At 35.1% G+C, this 16,805-nt stretch overlaps 1 protein-coding gene across 9 annotated transcripts in view; it reads right to left on the reverse strand.

Moving 5' to 3' along the window:
- The window catches only part of KIAA1328 (KIAA1328 ortholog), a 229,026-nt gene that overhangs the window by 78,361 nt on the left and 133,860 nt on the right, over nt 1–16,805 (reverse strand). For all 9 annotated transcript variants that reach the window (XM_039842883.1, XM_039842892.1, XM_039842891.1 and 6 more), the window contains 2 exons: nt 5,846–6,519; nt 1,021–1,128 (listed from right to left, as the gene is read on the reverse strand). In XM_039842883.1, the coding sequence (XP_039698817.1) occupies nt 1,021–1,128; nt 5,846–6,519 (782 nt within the window). The remainder of the gene's footprint in view (nt 1–1,020; nt 1,129–5,845; nt 6,520–16,805) is intronic.

Genomic DNA, 16,805 nt, shown 5'->3' on the forward strand with positions numbered 1-16,805 from the left:
CCCCTAAGATGAACCAGGTGTTAGAACTAGCAGACAAGTATTTTCAAAAATACGCTTATAATGAATAAAACAGGAAATTTCAGCAGAGAAATAGAAATTATAAGAAAGACCCAAAAGGAAATCCTAAAACTGAAAAACTCAATGTCTGAAATTTTTGAAAATCACTCTAAACAACATGAGAGTTGATGAACGAACTTGAGGATACAGAAATAGAAATTATTCAATATAAAAAAATAAAGAAAAAATATTTTTAATTAGCAGAGTCAGGAACCTGTAGTGTAATTTCTAAAGGTCTAATATACAAGTAAATGTAGTCCCAAAAGAGCTGAGGAAAGAATAGGGAAAATATACATACAGCTAAAAAACAATAGCCAAAAGTTCTTCAAATTTCATGAAGAGAGAATTCTCGGACATAGCTTTGGGGGTGTAAATTGATTTAACATTTATGGAAAGCAACTTGTCAATGCAAATCAAGAATCTTAAAGTCATATACACTTTGAGCTAGCAGTCTACTTACAGGAATCTATACCAAGGACAAAGGTACAGATAAAGTAAATAATTTACATTACAGAAATGGTCTTCAAGGCATAATTTATAAAAATAAAACCCTGTATTATACAACAACAAGCTTATAGATAAATACTGAATCATAGATGTCATACTATAAATACTTGTTCAGTGAATTAATATATTTTTGTAAAATTTTAATGATATCAGATACAGTGAAAAAATCAAAAAGTAAAATTCTTTATAAGCATAATCTCTATTACTCAATATAGTATAATTATAAAAGAAAAATAGATAGGGGCTCAAAGGATTGTCTCTGAATGGAGGAATATAAATACTTTTTATTTTCTTTGTTACACTTTTCTATATAATTCAAAATTTTATAATGAGAATGTATTTATTTAAATATATGTGATCAGAAAACTGGATTCACCAATATGGAGCTATAAATATATACCAAATATATTATCTGTATCCTACATATTCTTGCCTTGACCCACCACTCAAGTTTACCTTGGTCCAGAGTTACTCCCATTCATATCCAGGTTGAGCTCTCGGGGCTTAGTAAGCTCTTTATCAGCAACCAGTTCTCTTGACTTAAAGACAGCTTGAGTTCTTAACCTGTAAAAATAAATTCAGAGAATTTTTAAACCTGTGGAACCTAAGAAACTGAATGGTAAGCATTGAAAGACCATTCTCTTCTGGCTAGACTCTCAGCAATTATTTTCAAATTAAAACTCAATATGTCAAAAATAAATGGGTACTTCCTAAATACACATAAACACAAATCAGTTTCACAAGAGTTTGAATTTTCTTTATTTATATAGGAGTAGGGAAAGACTGAGTTGGTTAGAATAGCATTTAAAAACTCAATATTACAGATGCTTTAGGAGCACTTTGAATTTCCTCTCTAGAAATTTAAAGCTTCTCTCTATCCACTGCTAAGCAAGTATATTTTGATCACCAGAGTCTAAATAGAAGTTCTAGTAACACTAAGTATAACTGAACTTACCCAGCATATCCAAAGGTGGCACTAACTTCTCATACTGACAATTCAAAAAGCTGGTGCTACATGTCACTAACCAACATTTTATCTGGATCACAAAAATACCCCCAAAAGAAATGGAAGAAATTCTATCCATCAATGCTAACTTAATCCCATTCTCAACAGAGAAGGAAAAGCAATTGAACTTAGTATGTTCTTCTACCAGAAGTCTGGTTGGCAGTTATTCACTGGCACCAAATATATGACCCTTACTACCCATTCTCTCACTTTTTTAGAAATGTTCTAGTGTTCATTTTTAGAAATGAGACCCATAAAACTGTATTCTTTAACTATGAAACAAAAACCATGAAAAGGTAAAAAATCAATAAAAAACATATTGTTAAAACAGTATTATTATTTCCATCATTTTCAAAAGATATTATACAATTGCAAGTATGCACAGTGATATACAAAGAGAAATATGTAGATTAATTACCCCCTAGGAACTTAGAGTTTAATAATAACATTTGATAGTGACACACCAGTAGGTAGGTAGGTAGGTGAACGCAGACAGCAGAGGTAGCTATATTTACATCAGAAAAAAACGGACAAATCAAAACTTGTAAAGAGATAAAGAAAATCACTATAGAATAATAAAGGGGTTAATTCATCAAGAGGTGATAATAACAGTAAATATGTATGCACTCCACATTGGAGTCCCTGAATACTAACAGATCTGAAGAGAGAATTAGAAAACAATATAATAATAGTAGGAGACTTCAATACCCACTTTTAATAATGAATAGATCATATAGATATTAAAGAAACATTGGACTTGAGCTATACTTTAGACCTAACAGACATATATAGGCATTCCATCCAGCAGGGACAGAATAAATATTCTTCTCAGGTATAAAAAGAATATTTTCCAGAGAGATCATGTTGGGCCAAAAAACAATTATTATAAATTTGAGAAGACAGAAATCATACCAAGTATTCTTTTCCAACCACAATGGTATCTAACTGGAAATCAATAACAGGAGGAAAACTGAAAAATTTTATAAATAAGTGCATATTAAACAGTGCACTCCTGGACAACCAATGAATCAAAGAATAAATCAAAAGGGAAACAAAAAAAGACCTTGAAACAAATAAAAATAGAAATGCAACATACCAAAACTTATGGGATGCAGCAAAAGCAGTTCTAAGAGGAAGTTTAAAGCAATAAATGTCTACATTAAGAAAAAAGATAAAAAAGAAGGATCTCAAAAAAACTCTAATTTTATACTTTAAAAATCTAGAAAAAGAATAAACTATGCTCAAAGTTAGCAGAAAGAAAAATAACAATGATCAGAGCAGAAATAAATGGAATAGAAAACCAATAGAAAAGATCTAAGAGCTAGTTTTTTTGAAAAGATAAACAAAACTGACAAACTTTTAGCAAAACTAAGAAGAAAAGACTCAAATAAATAAAATCAGAAATAAAAGAGGACACAACTCAGAAATGCAAATTAAGACCACAATGAAATATCACTATGCACATATTCGAACAGTAAAATAAAAATTTGTGACAATACCAAATGCCAGCAGGGATGTGGAGAAATGATCTCTTATATATTGCTTGTGGGAAGGTATTATAAACTGATTATAAGCTAAATGTATACTATGTTCAGGAAACTCAATATACACTTAACATACGGTCTAGCAACCATACTCCTAGCTTTCATGTGTGGAAATGAAAACCTTGGTTCACACAAAACTGGTATAAGAATGTACACAGCAGCTCTATTTGTGACAAAATGGGAAACAACCATATTGTCCTTCAATAGATGAAAGCTTAAACAAATCATTCTCGAACCATTTCATGGAATACTACTCAGCAATCAAAAGGTACTATGTATGCAACAACCTAGATGGCTCTTTAGTGCATTATACTGAGTGAAAAAAAAAATCAAAAGTTCATGTACTATATAATTCCATTTATATAACATTCTCAAAATGATAAAACTTTAGAAATAGATGACAGATTAGCAGTTTCCAGAAATTAGAAATGGTGGTGACAGAAGTGGGTGGGGCACCTCTAATGAGGTAGTACAAAGGAAATCTTGGTTCTGTATTTGGGTTGTGGTGGTGGTTACACAAATCTACATGCGATAAAATGACAGAACTATACACACATTGTACCAGTTTACTAGTTTTGATAGTGTATTATAGCTATGTAATAAGTAGCCATTGGGGAAAACTGGGTGACGGGTACATGGGCCCCCTCTGTACTATTTTTGCAATGTCCTGTTAATCTATAATTATTTCAAAATAAAAAGTTTATAAAAATCTCTACAGAATATATATATATATATATGTGTGTGTGTGGGTACATTTTTGCAATTTATACATACATAAAACTTGCTCAAATACTGTGTTTCATAGCTCTCTCATCTAAGGTAGGATGATCAAGAGAACAATGAAGACTTTATTATTATTATGCAGCATTGTTTGAATAGACAAAGATGTTCAAATGAACATGATGCCTATTCTAAACTTATCTATTCTCTCCTGCTAGACTGTGCCTTCTTTAAAGACCACGTTTGATTCATTTTTCTATCCCAAGTACCTAGAACCATTTCTCACATATCATAGCCATTCAATAAATATTTGTTGAATGAAGTTCTCATGAGAGACTACACATTTATTGGAGAATCAGCATTTGGTGTCATAAAATTGAAGCAATATTTCAGACTTTGGTGACAATCTTGTTATAAGAGGCTTCATTTTTACTTACTTAAAAAGCCTCCAGATTTCAACAATGAAGAATAGAACTATCTGATCATAGAGAAAGACTACTTTTGATTCCAAGAAGTCTAAGTACAGTAGTCCCTCTTCCCCTTATCCATGGCAGATACTTCCAAGACCCCCCAGTGGATGCCTAAAACCATGGCTAGTACTAAAACCTATATATATTATTTTTTTCCTATACATACATAACTTATCACTTGAAGGCAGCACTTTTGGCTTCTCTTTGGCATATCAAAATTGCCAGCATCACTACACTTGTGCTTTGTGGCCATTGCTAAGTAAAATTATTAAGGGTTATTTGAACATAAGCACTGTGATACTGTGAGAGTAGACTGGATAGCTGAGAAGGCTACTATGTGACTAATAACAGGGAGTATATACAGTGTGGATACACCAGAGGAATGGATGATTCACATCTGGAGTGGGATGGAGTAAGATGGCAAAAGATTTCATCACACTACTAACAACAGTGTGCAATTTAAAACTTAGGAATTTTTTTTCTGGAATTTTCCATCTGATATTGTTGGACTATGATTGACCGTAGGTAACTAAAACTGAGGAAAGTGGAACTGAAGATAAGTGAGAACTACTGTATTATACTTAAGGAAAAATGTGAAGATGGGACTTTAAAAAAACTTAGAATCTAAAAAATATTAGGCAGAATCAGTAATGAAAGACCATTAACTCAAAGGAAAAGAAAAAAAATACTAGTCCTAAGTGTGTCTAATAAGAATATGTACAAAGTGGAAATGGTATGTCTGACCACGGAGGATGTGGCAGGGATATATGTGTGTGTGTGTGTGTGTGTGTGTGTGTAGATATATATATGTGTGTGTATACATGTATGAAATACATATGAAAACTTGAAATTTTTAAAAGATATAACTGGCATATTTTATTGTGCTTCAAATATAACTGATTTATTACTAATTTTGCTTGAAAAAATTAAGTCAGCAAATTTTACGACTCTGCATGTAAAATTATGCTAAACTATATAAGACCAAAATAGCAATTTAGCTTTTGAAACACTGTTCTTAGAGATGAATTGTTAAGGAAAGAACAGTTTAAGTGTGGTTAAGTCTATAAGAATTGGCTATTGAACAGGAAAAGGTTGAATTTAGAAAGAGCCCATCATTTATTGTATTTTATATTATGGTGGATAGACATAAATATGGAATAATGATAGCTAATCACACTTCTTTACAATCTAATTCCACATCCTGAAATCTCAAGCTTTTACTTAATGGATAATATTCTCTACAATGATGTAATGGTAATATCATCTAAAAATACTGTCTTTGGAATCCAGCAAAAATTACACTGGATTGCTAAGTAAATATTCTAAGCTAACATTTTAGAGGAAGGTAATCTTTCAAGTCTTCCAGAGATGACAGTGGAGTTTACTTAGTAGCCATAATTGGTATGTATCTTGAACAAGCCTAGATCACGAGGAACTTCTGTTCCCATACATCTATTATAGTAACAGCAGTTTATATTGTGTTCATTTTATACTGTGTTCTTCAAGCTACAGACATTGCTGAAAGAACAGGAAGGACTCACCAACTGTAATCTAGTCGAGACTGATGAAGCTGCTGCTGTTTTAGGAGAAGCTTTGTCTCCTGCTGGGCTAGCAGGTGCTGAAGGCGCTCCTTCTCGATTTCCAGCTCCATTTTTTGAAGCATAAGTTGCTGCCTTCTATCTTCTGAAAGTTGCTTTTTGAAATCAGTTTCACTAGGCTGCAGTACCCCTTGGCCGTGCATCAGAGATGCCCAGGAAAGCCCACAATAACGACATGATTCCGGATGTGTCTTGGAATATTGAGGTGCCACATCTGTAGGATGGCTAACATGAACATGATCTGCATTTTCAGAAGGTCTATGACCACAACACAGACTAGATGTAGTAGGCTTAAGGTGCTGGCATTCCCTCATCTTCATTTCCTCTGGTGGAACTTTCTCTGTAGGGACTGTATCTACTATTTTTTTCCCTGGGAATCCATAATTACATGTTCTGGTCTCTGATGTCACTCTCTCTAGGTTCTCTTTGGGATAATGAAGGGCTGATGGTTTCAAAGAATTATTCCTGAACTCCACAAGAGATTCTGAAGCTGAGTCCTGGTTTGCAGACTTAGGCCTTTGCTTGGTTTGAGAGTAGGTTTGTGGTTTGGCTACACTCAAGTAGGAACCATCCAGTTCCATAGATGAAGACCGGAGAGTACTTTTCCTATTGGTTGCCTAAAAGGAACCACAAGATCACTTATCAAATAAGAGCATAATGAAATGAGTTCTTTCGTTTGGCTTTTCAGAAATCAATTACATATTTTTATTGAAACAGAGCTGTTGTTTTGTCTTAAATAATAAATGATAGTATTTACACAGCTAAACAGACATGTGCCACAAAGCTAAATCTGTTTTCAAACAATCTAGATTTCAGTAAATCTGTAAGGATGAGAAAAAGAAAATGTTGTTACTTGTTGCTTAAGCAAGATTTCAGGAGCTGCAAATAATGAGTGTTACATAAAATCAACTTTGAGACAAGGCAAGAGCATTAAATGTTAATGTCTTAAAATGTTTAATTTTGAATTTCTAAGTCAAGAAATCCACTTAACCACCTTAAAAACTCTTTGAAATATCCTTTGATTGGCCATTACACAGCATGAGATTTGATGTAAAACATTTCACCTTATGCTAAATAGGATGTTAGTTAGCGCTAGAAATTTGATGAATTTTTATTAATATCTTTACAGCATAGAGATAAAACCAACCACTTTCAACAAAATAGGATTCTAAACAAAAGCAGTTATTTAAATACAAAACATATTTAATTTCAGCTATAAACATAAGCGATTTTTCAATTAAGCTGTTCAAGTGATTATAGTCTAATAAAACTCAGGCAGAGAAAGCAGTTGCAAATCACCTTTGACAGGCCAATAGAGGAGCTTTCCTAGCATTTTTGCCTCAACCCTGTTCTACCAGGGAGAGCAAAACAGTCTAGATGAGTGATTCTCAAACTTTAACATGTATCAGAATCACCTGGAGGGCCTGTTAAATGTGAATTGCTTGGTTTCATCCCAAGAGTTTCCAATTCAGTAAGTCTACAGCAGAGTTGTAGAATCTGCATTTGTAACAAGTTGCTAGGTAATGCTGCTGCTTCTATGGGTCGACAATTTGAGAAGCACTAGTCTATATCATGGGATGTCTGACTCCTGTATCCCTCTTCTGGGGACTGTTTTGATTACATCAGTTTCACCCAGGTAATTCTGAGTAATTTCCTCATCTCAAGATCCTTAATCGCATCTGTAAAGTCTCTTTTCATACAACGTCCTTTGTACCATATATGACATTCACAGGTCCAGGAATTAAGACATGGACATATTTGGGGGGACCATTATTCAGTCTACAACTTCTATTCAGAGAAGAACTAATTCATAAAGAATTGAAATGTTTACTTATTCTAGAGACATAGAATAAATAATGGAGCTCTCTAGCAGAAGGGGAAAAAAATCCCATTAATTTACTCTGCAATAGTTGAAAATGATGAACTGACTGGTAAAAAAAAATTTCAACTAACAGAGATACATAGCAACACCGTTTCCTATCCCATGATGAAAGAGGGCTATTACAATGATTCTTAAGATTTTTGAGTTTCCAAAGTTATTATAAAGAAGGTCATTTAAAAGAGAATGAGCCACATCTGAAAAGACTTGGGCCTCTTCAAGAAGATGTGCAATCATGTACACTGAGCAGATGCCACTGAGCAGATTACAAGGTACAGAAAAGGAATTAGTCCTAGGGCGAAATTTATGATAAAGTACCTCATAAAAAAAATTAACCTTACAACTAAAGGGAAACTCAAGTCCACATTATTCTTCCCTACTCTGAACTTCCACAGCACTGTCAACACAAATACTTAACATTTGTCATCTGCTACTTTGTATAGTAAACATTTTATAAATTATTATACTTTAAAAATGACAGATACATTTTTGAAATGTCCAGGAACTTAAGTAAACTGTTTTATATCATATAGTTTAATACATATATTAACATAATGTTATTTTATATTCTCATTTTTGTTCCTTAACATTATTTACATATGTGCATTTTTAGTATTGACATAGCCGACACTTACTTTAATGGTATTGATTGTTGAATTATTCACAAATGTCAGGTATTTGGAATATTTCTAAAATTTTATTGGTAGTTTTTGAGAGGTAGTGCAACTTAATGAGTTTGTACATGATTTGCTCATAGAGAACACTGCTTTGCCAGTTGGCTGATGTGTGAGTGTGCATGTTGGCAAGCAGAATTCTAAGATGGTCCACAAGATACCCACCCTGTATTATCTCCACCCCTTGAGTATGGGTAGGATTTGTGACTATAATGAGATATCAACCATGTGATTATGTTACATTATATGGCAAAAGGGATTTCCCAGATGTAACTAAGGCTCCTAATCAGCTGACTTTAAATTAATAAAAAGAAAGATTATCTTGTGTGCACAAGACCTAACCAGGTAAGCACTTCAAAAGAGGGTCTGTTGCCCTCCTCAGGGTGGCCTTGTAAAAATAAGCTAACATGTTATGGGAGGGCCACTGGAGAGGGTCATGGGGCAATGACCTCTTGAACAAAAGGCAGTTTCCAGCCTACAGCTAGCAAGAAAACGAGACACCTATCACATAGACGCAAGAAACTAAATTCTGCCAACAACCATGTGAGCTTGGAAGAGGACCTAGAGGTCCAGATTAGAATGTAGCCCAGCTGACACCTTGATTGTAGCCTTCTTAGAATCTGAGCAGAGGACCCGACAAGGCTATGCCAGACTTGTGACCCACAGAAACTGAATAATAAATGTGCATTGTTTTAAAATGCTAAGTTGTAGTAATTTGTTACACAGCAATAAAAAATATAGCATATTACTCAACTTGCCTGACACTCAGTTTCCTCATCAGTAAAATGGATTACAAACAGCATCTACCTCCAAATTGAATGTGGTGGTGAGACAGGCAGTTATTTCAAGGGTGCCAATTTATAAGGGTACTAATTCACCAGAATTAAAAAAAAAACAAAAACAAAAACAAAAAAACAAAAAAACCCTTTACATTTACCAAAGCCTCTTTCAAGGAAAACATGGGGCATGTGTAGGGGTGGAAAGGAGGTGAGGATGAGAATGTCAAAGGGCATGTTCAGTTATAACAAATTACCTCTAAACTGTCTTCTAAAAAGAATGAGTTCAGTTATCTACCTTAATTTTGCTACAGTGAGGTTTGCAAGGTGGGCCAGAGTTGAATTGCTTAAGATAATGAAGGGATTCTTCATCTTCCTCCTTCACATGAAAGATGTCGATCTCACCCTTACATCTCACACTGCTTCTCAGGGTTGTTGTGAGGATAAGATAATTTATGTAAAGTGCTTTGGATAGTGGTTAATATAAAGTTAGTGTTAATAATGTTTCTTCTTATTATTACTACTACTATTATTATCACTCTCCTGCCTCAATATTTTTTAAAATAATTTAAAAATGTTTCAATTACAGCTGACATATTCCATTGTATATGTGCACCACGTCTTCATTTATTGACAGACACTTAGGTGCTTCCATATCTTGCTTAGTGTAATAATGCTGCAATTAACATACAGATGCACATGTCCTTTTGAATTAATGTTTTGAATTTCTTCAGATAAATACCCAGAAGTGGAATTACTGGGTTCTTCTCTGTCTCGTAGATTGCTCATCTCCATTTTGTTTGGTTCTTTTTCTGGAGCTCTGTTGTTCTTTCATTTGGGACGTTTCTTTGTCTTTCCGTTTTGGCTGCCTCCCTGTTTGTTTCTATGTAACAGGTAGAGCCGCTGTGTCTCCCAATCTTACTGGACTGGCCTTCTGTAGTAGGTGTCCTGTGGGGCCCAGTGGCTCAGTCTTCCTGGTCACCTGAGCCGGGTACTCCAAGTGGGTCCCTTGTGTGGGTTGTGTGTGTCTTCTTGTAATTAAGCCTCGATTGCTGTTGGCATGTCAATGGGAGGGACTGACCCTCAGATGGATTGGTTGTGAGCACTGGCTGTGACTACAGTGGAGAAGCTGTTGTGCAGGGGCTGACTGCACAGAGCAGGATGTGCTCTAGCAGGGCTCTAGTGCCTACCTAGTCTGCCCTTCAGGTTTGTTGTTTGTGGAGGTGGTTTGCGGAGTACTCTTGTGTTGTCTGAAGCTGGCCACTACGGGTGTTGGTTCTAGGACCTCTTGGGAGGGATTTTGATGCAGCCAAGGTCAGTAGCTGCCTGTGCACTGCTGCCTGTGCACAGTCATTTGGTATGAGCTACAAAGTGATCTGCAGATGGTTGCCAATTGTGCTGGACTTGGAGGTGCCTGAGAGAGGCTAAGCTGTGAAGTGAGGCCAGCTGCCACTAATGTTGGGTTTGGGACTGCTTAGCAAGAGGTATGGGGGTACACTGAGACCAGATGCTACTAGTTTGGGGTTTGTGAACTTTTGAAAGATTTTTAGGAAAATCTGCAGCATGAGTCAAGACAGGCCATTTGCATGGAAAAGCCATTGGTAGTTGCTTAGGTGGGCCCAAAGTTGGGTGATGTGGGGTCTCAGGAAATCACCAGGGCGGGGGAAAATGGTGTTAGCCAGGATGATAGAGACTCAGATAAGGCACCTGCCTGCCTGTGCAGGCTGGGTGGTGGGAGGTTTCAACAAAGGAACAATAGCTTTTGCCAGCAGCACTTCTGTCTGGGAGAAAACTGCTCCCCCAGTGCTTGCCCTGAAGTCAGACAATTCAGTCCCTCCCCATATGTCCCTGGAGCCTTTAGAGCTGTTGTCCCAGTGCTGGAGCTCAGAGTAAGTGAGTTCACCCATGAATAAATCTATGAATGGGTCCTTTAAAAGGAATGCCTGGGACTCCCTAGCAGCCTTCCACATCACTCAGTCACAATCTCCGCTGGTTTTCACAACGAAAAGTTATGAGGATTTCTCTTCCTGGCACTGGATCTGGGCTGGGGAGCCTGGGCTGGGACCCCTTGCTTCTCGGGGAAGATCTCTGTGCAGCTGAGATATCCATCCCAATTTTTAACCTCCACATGTGGAAATGTTTCATGTTTCTATGTGATATTTACAAATATAACTTCTTTTATCTAAGGTTTAAACCAACAACAAACCCCAAACTGCTATAAAATTTTCAAACACCTAATTAGAAACCAATAGGTTTTTTAAAAATGGAGGTATTATTTCTATTTAATAAAATGCACAGATCTTAAGTATACAGCTTGATGAAGTATACAATTTGCATATACCCATGTAATCATCACCCAGATCAAGTTAAAGGACAGTTCCCTTTACTATATATTACCCCAGAAAGTTCCCTTGTGCCCTTTCTAATCTGTACCACATCCTCACATTTGCAGGGGTAACCATTATTCTATTTCTATGACCATAGATTCCTTTTGCCCAGGTTGAACTTCGTATAAATAAAATCATAAAGTAAGATACTCTTTTGTGGCTTGTTTCTTAAGCTCAATATAGTTTTTGAGCTTTTATGTTGTTGTGTATATCAATAGTCCATTCATTTTATGCTGTATTTTATTACATGAAAAGAAGCAAAATTTGTTTATCTGTTCTCTTATTGGATTATATTGTTTTTAGTTTAGGAATATTATGAATGCTTCTACAAATATTCTCATACAAGTCTTTTTTTAGACACATGCACTTATTTCTCTTGGGCCCATGGTAGGCCTATGTTTGACTTTATTAGAAAGAGATAATAAGGTTTCCAAAGTGTTTTTTTTATTTTATATCCCCACTAACAAAGTAAAAGAGTCCCACATGCTTCATATTCACACTAACACTTGGTAGTGTAGGTCTTTTCATTTTTAGCCCATCTGTGTGTGTGTGGGGGGCGGGCAGTGTAAAATCTTATTTTGTGAAGTGCTTGTTGAAACCAATACCTTTGAATAATTCAAAATAATTTTTAAAGGACCAAAGATGAGAAATGAAAAACGAAGGTCAGGGAAGACAACTTTATGCAAATTATTTCTGATGAGAGAATTTGGCTCTCAATGGTCACCTTCACTGACCACTGAATGCAGAACATGCTCCCAGAAAACTCAGTTACTTGGCTGTTCTTAAGAGTTTACTACATACTATGCTAAATGTTTTATATAGTTGACCTATAATTCTAAACAATAACTCTGTAAAGTGTTATTATAATTACCATTTTACAGATGAGAAAATGAAATTCAGTGAATCGACACAATTTTCCCAAGGTCACATCAACACTGTATGTGAGACATGGGAATATGTCTCTCTTCAAATCATTAGTCTTCCATTACTCCATGCTGTACATTAAAAAAAAATTCTTTAATACGAAATGCAATAAACATAGAAATGTAAACTAAACAAACATAATCAGTTCAGTGAATAATCACAAGGCAATTCTCATGTAACCATCATCCAAGAAACAGAACACTACTTATACACAGAAGACCCTTAATGGCTCTGCACAAGACTACTCTACCTCTCTTCTCAAAGGGAATGAGCATCTTGACTTTTATAGGAATAACTTCTTTGCTTAATACTTCCCTGCTTCAATGTCCTCACTAGGGTTCAGGTTTACCTTTTTATTTTTAAGGTATAAATGGAATCATATGATATATATCCTTTTGTGTCTGCCTTCTTTCACCCAACATTATACTTGTGAAGTTCATATATGGTGCTGCACATGGCTGTAATTTTATTTTCACTTTCATAGTTATGCAGGAGGGGCTAGCAAAATTTTTCTGTAAATGGCCAGATAATAAACATTTTAAACTTTTCGGTCCATATGGTTTTTGCCATAACTACTCACTTCTGCTTTTGCAATGTGAAAGGAAGAGATACTACATAAATAAATGACTGTTACAATAAAACTTTATTCATGTAAACTGAAATTTGAATTTCATTAATGTTCCCATTTCATGGAATATTCTTTTTTTCCGCAAACATTAATAGAGTTAAAGACAATTTCTTAGCTCATAAGTTGTACAAAACCATGCGGTGGGCTGGATTTGGCCTGCCAGTTTGCCAACCGACCTTGATGATTACATTCAGTGCCCTTCCAATTAAAGAATTCTATGAATATGCTAAGATATGCTCAAAACCCAATAAGCAAACTGAACAATATGACTTGCAATGTGCTAATCTATTTACATGTTTTCTGTGTGATGAGAATGAGCTGGAGTGCTGAATCAGAAATGAATAGGATGATATTCAGAAAAGCATGCAGAAGAATACAGCTAGGCAGGAAAAACAAATTATATAAAAGTTTAGACAGTAAAATGATCTATGGATAATAGATAAAGCTGAGTTCAAAATGGTAGCATATTAAGGTTTGTCTTATACAAAAGGTACCACAATCCTTGACTACATCTTCAGACTCTAAAAGTGACAGAAATGAAGCCAATAAAGTCTTTGACATGGTACACTATGGGGTTCACAGCACAAAAGAAAGATGAAGAGAAAATACAATCATTTTTGGTTTATCGCAGAATTAGAATATAATGTCTCTTGGATAAATAGAGGCCAATGACAGGATTTATAAACAAACAAACAAAAAAACACCAAGGAGGAATGTTTAAGGTTTTAGAAAGTGTGAGAGAGAGTTTAAACACAATGAAGAATTTTCTGATAGAGCAAATTTCTGAGTCAGAAGGTTTCCTAAATCTTTAAGATAACTTTTTAAAATACGTCATATTTTTAAGAAGACCTCATAGAAAATAAAGATGTCGATAAACATATATGGTTAGGATCCTGTATACTTATATGCACATATACACGCAGGGGTGTAAGCATATATGTGAACACGCAAAATCAAATACTATTACTTTGGTAATCCAGAGTTTTTCCATGTTCTCACATGTTAAGAATAAAAACTGTAGTACTGCTTCATGATATTTTATAAATTTCTGCAAATCATTTTTATAGGCCTGGCCAATCTCTGCTTTAGAGCCATAAGGAAAGACATGGACTAAACTGCAGTTATTATTTCTTGCAACTGGCTGTTATCTCCTTTGCATGATGAGGAAGTGATTACTTATAACGTACTTATGAGTTGTTAACCACAGGTTTAGTCAATAGTAGCAATAGGTCTTATAGGTATTCATTTCTCTGATGGCAAATAATAATTTACTATCCTGGCAAGCACCCTATTAACAATCCTCATATTCCCACTGATAGCCTCCTAAGAATGAAAATCTCAATTTTGTAATTTCAAAATTTCCCCGTGCTCTACATTTTATTGACAAGTCAGAAATTCAAGACCTATATAAATATTTCTAAATCTAAATTACTGTGTATGAGGCAGGTCATTGCATTACCCAGAACATTTGGGGTTAATGTGAAATAAGGCACAGAACGGCATGCTGCATTTTTAAAGTCAGGCTTACATGAACCAGTTGTCAAGCTGAAAGAAGCTCTGTAATGCAACAGCTGCACTGTATGGTTTGCCAAAGTCTCAACCCAAATAAATGTTCATTCTCCCCAGTGCAATTAACTCTCCTATACTGGCAGATTTTGCTAGAAGATCATCAAGGTAGATTACCTTTCAGTGTTATGAACTAAATACTTACAGGTGTTATATCATCAGTTATAACTTACAAACTTTTGCATTTACTAAGAGATCTAGGCAAATGAATCATCTATTTTATGAATTATTTATAAGAAATTCACAGCATGCTCCTGGAGTCATCCATGGCCTTTTCTAGGTCATATGACACCAATTAGAGCTAAATTTTAAATTATTCAATAACCTGAACTCTCTTGTCATTTAACATATAGATATCAATGCAGTAAACAAGTTAAATCTAATGGACCCTAGAGGTTTAAGCTTCTTCACTGCTCAGCAGCTGAAGCCCTAGGCCATCAAATGGAAAAGAAAAATAACAGAATGTAGCAAACGCATTTGGAAAGCTCTGATAACTTATTCTAGTTCCCATAGGGATTGTAGCACAATTTAGGAATATTAAATCTAAAAGACATTAAAGTCAATAATTATGAGACTTAAAAGAATACAGGCACACAATAAAGTATAAATGACAGAATTCTAGCAACAGATACTACCAAATGTAATATCAACTCTTAGGATATGTACATCACGGGCCTGTCAAAATTTTTAACAGTAACTACCAGACTCAAATAAAGGCTAAACCTCGTATTCTTTAATCATTACTACGTTTCCTGAAAGTTGGAATCTGTTGAGTTGCTTTAAAAATGAATAGAAAGCACAAAATAATTGACAGTATACTTGAGTTTAGGTCCAAAGACCTTGATTAGAATTTCGGTACTGTTACTTAGTTCTGTTATTTTTGGCAAGTCATTTTACATCTCTTAGGCAGTTTAGCTATTACTAAAACAGGGGGTTAGGTTTGATGATCTCTATAGTTTATGCTGTCTTTAAGAGCTGAAAAACCCAAGGATCAGGTTGTACCCCAAGGAAATGAGAGAAAGAAAAGGGTTAAATGAGAAATTATACCAGTCAGGAAATGTTCAGCTATCAACTAATAGAGCTACTACAAAATTACTGAATGCCCTTTGGTTCAATTTCCCCTAGAAAAATCTGTGATTGACAACACTACTGCCTCATGTGACTCGCGTGCTGAAGAACTTAAATTAGCATCTTAATTTATCTGGTTGCTAAATCTGAAAGATATACAAATGAAGAATGAATAAGACAGATGTATAGTAGGGGTTAGTCCTAAATATTTTGAAGGAATTTAAATACTTATGATGAGATGGGACAACCATTCACCACAGAAAGCTGGCCACTCTTAGAGAGCTAGCCCTTCTGTGGGGTCTCAAGATTCATCAGAACTCTTAGTCATTTAAAACACTGTTTATTAGCCAGTTTAGTTTTCATTTAGATTTCAAAAGATTTCATTTAGAAATTAATAAAAAATGAAATGAGTGGTGCAATTTCCTAGTTCTCACATGCCCTTAACTCCTTTTTCTACCTTTCAAAATTCTACTCATGGCTTCAAATCTGGCAGAATACCACTTCCTTCCATTATGGTTTTCCCCATTACTTCAGCACAGATTAGCTGTGCCTTCCCCAGGAGTACTCTGTTCATTCCTTTTTTGTATTTATTTCTTCCTGTTCCATCACAGTTAAGTGTTAGCTGTTTCACATCTCTATGTTTCTTTGTGATGTGTAAGTATTTACATTTCTCCTTTTGAAAACTGCACTCTTTCAGGGCAGAGACCTCAAAAGGTATCATTATTTTTTTTTTCATTTCTGTACCACAATAAGAAATAGTAGGTGCTCAATAAATGGTTTTTGCATACTGTTTGGCTCCTCTCCAGTATATTGTATGGAACTTTGGGAAAGGGGCAATGTTTCCTTCAACTTCATATTTCAAGGACACTGGTCTTCATAAATAAAAGATATTTAAATTAATGAGTATCTGTTGAATAAGCCAATAGGCAGGAAGCAGAAGTAGCAACAGCTAAGTGGCCTAACTTGTATCCCAAGGAACCTGATGGTAACTTATTTTAAAA

The sequence above is a fragment of the Pteropus medius genome, unplaced genomic scaffold (genome assembly GCF_902729225.1).
Source record: "Pteropus medius unplaced genomic scaffold, Ma_sr-lr_union100, whole genome shotgun sequence".
In the NCBI taxonomy this organism is placed as follows: Eukaryota; Metazoa; Chordata; class Mammalia; order Chiroptera; family Pteropodidae; genus Pteropus; species Pteropus medius.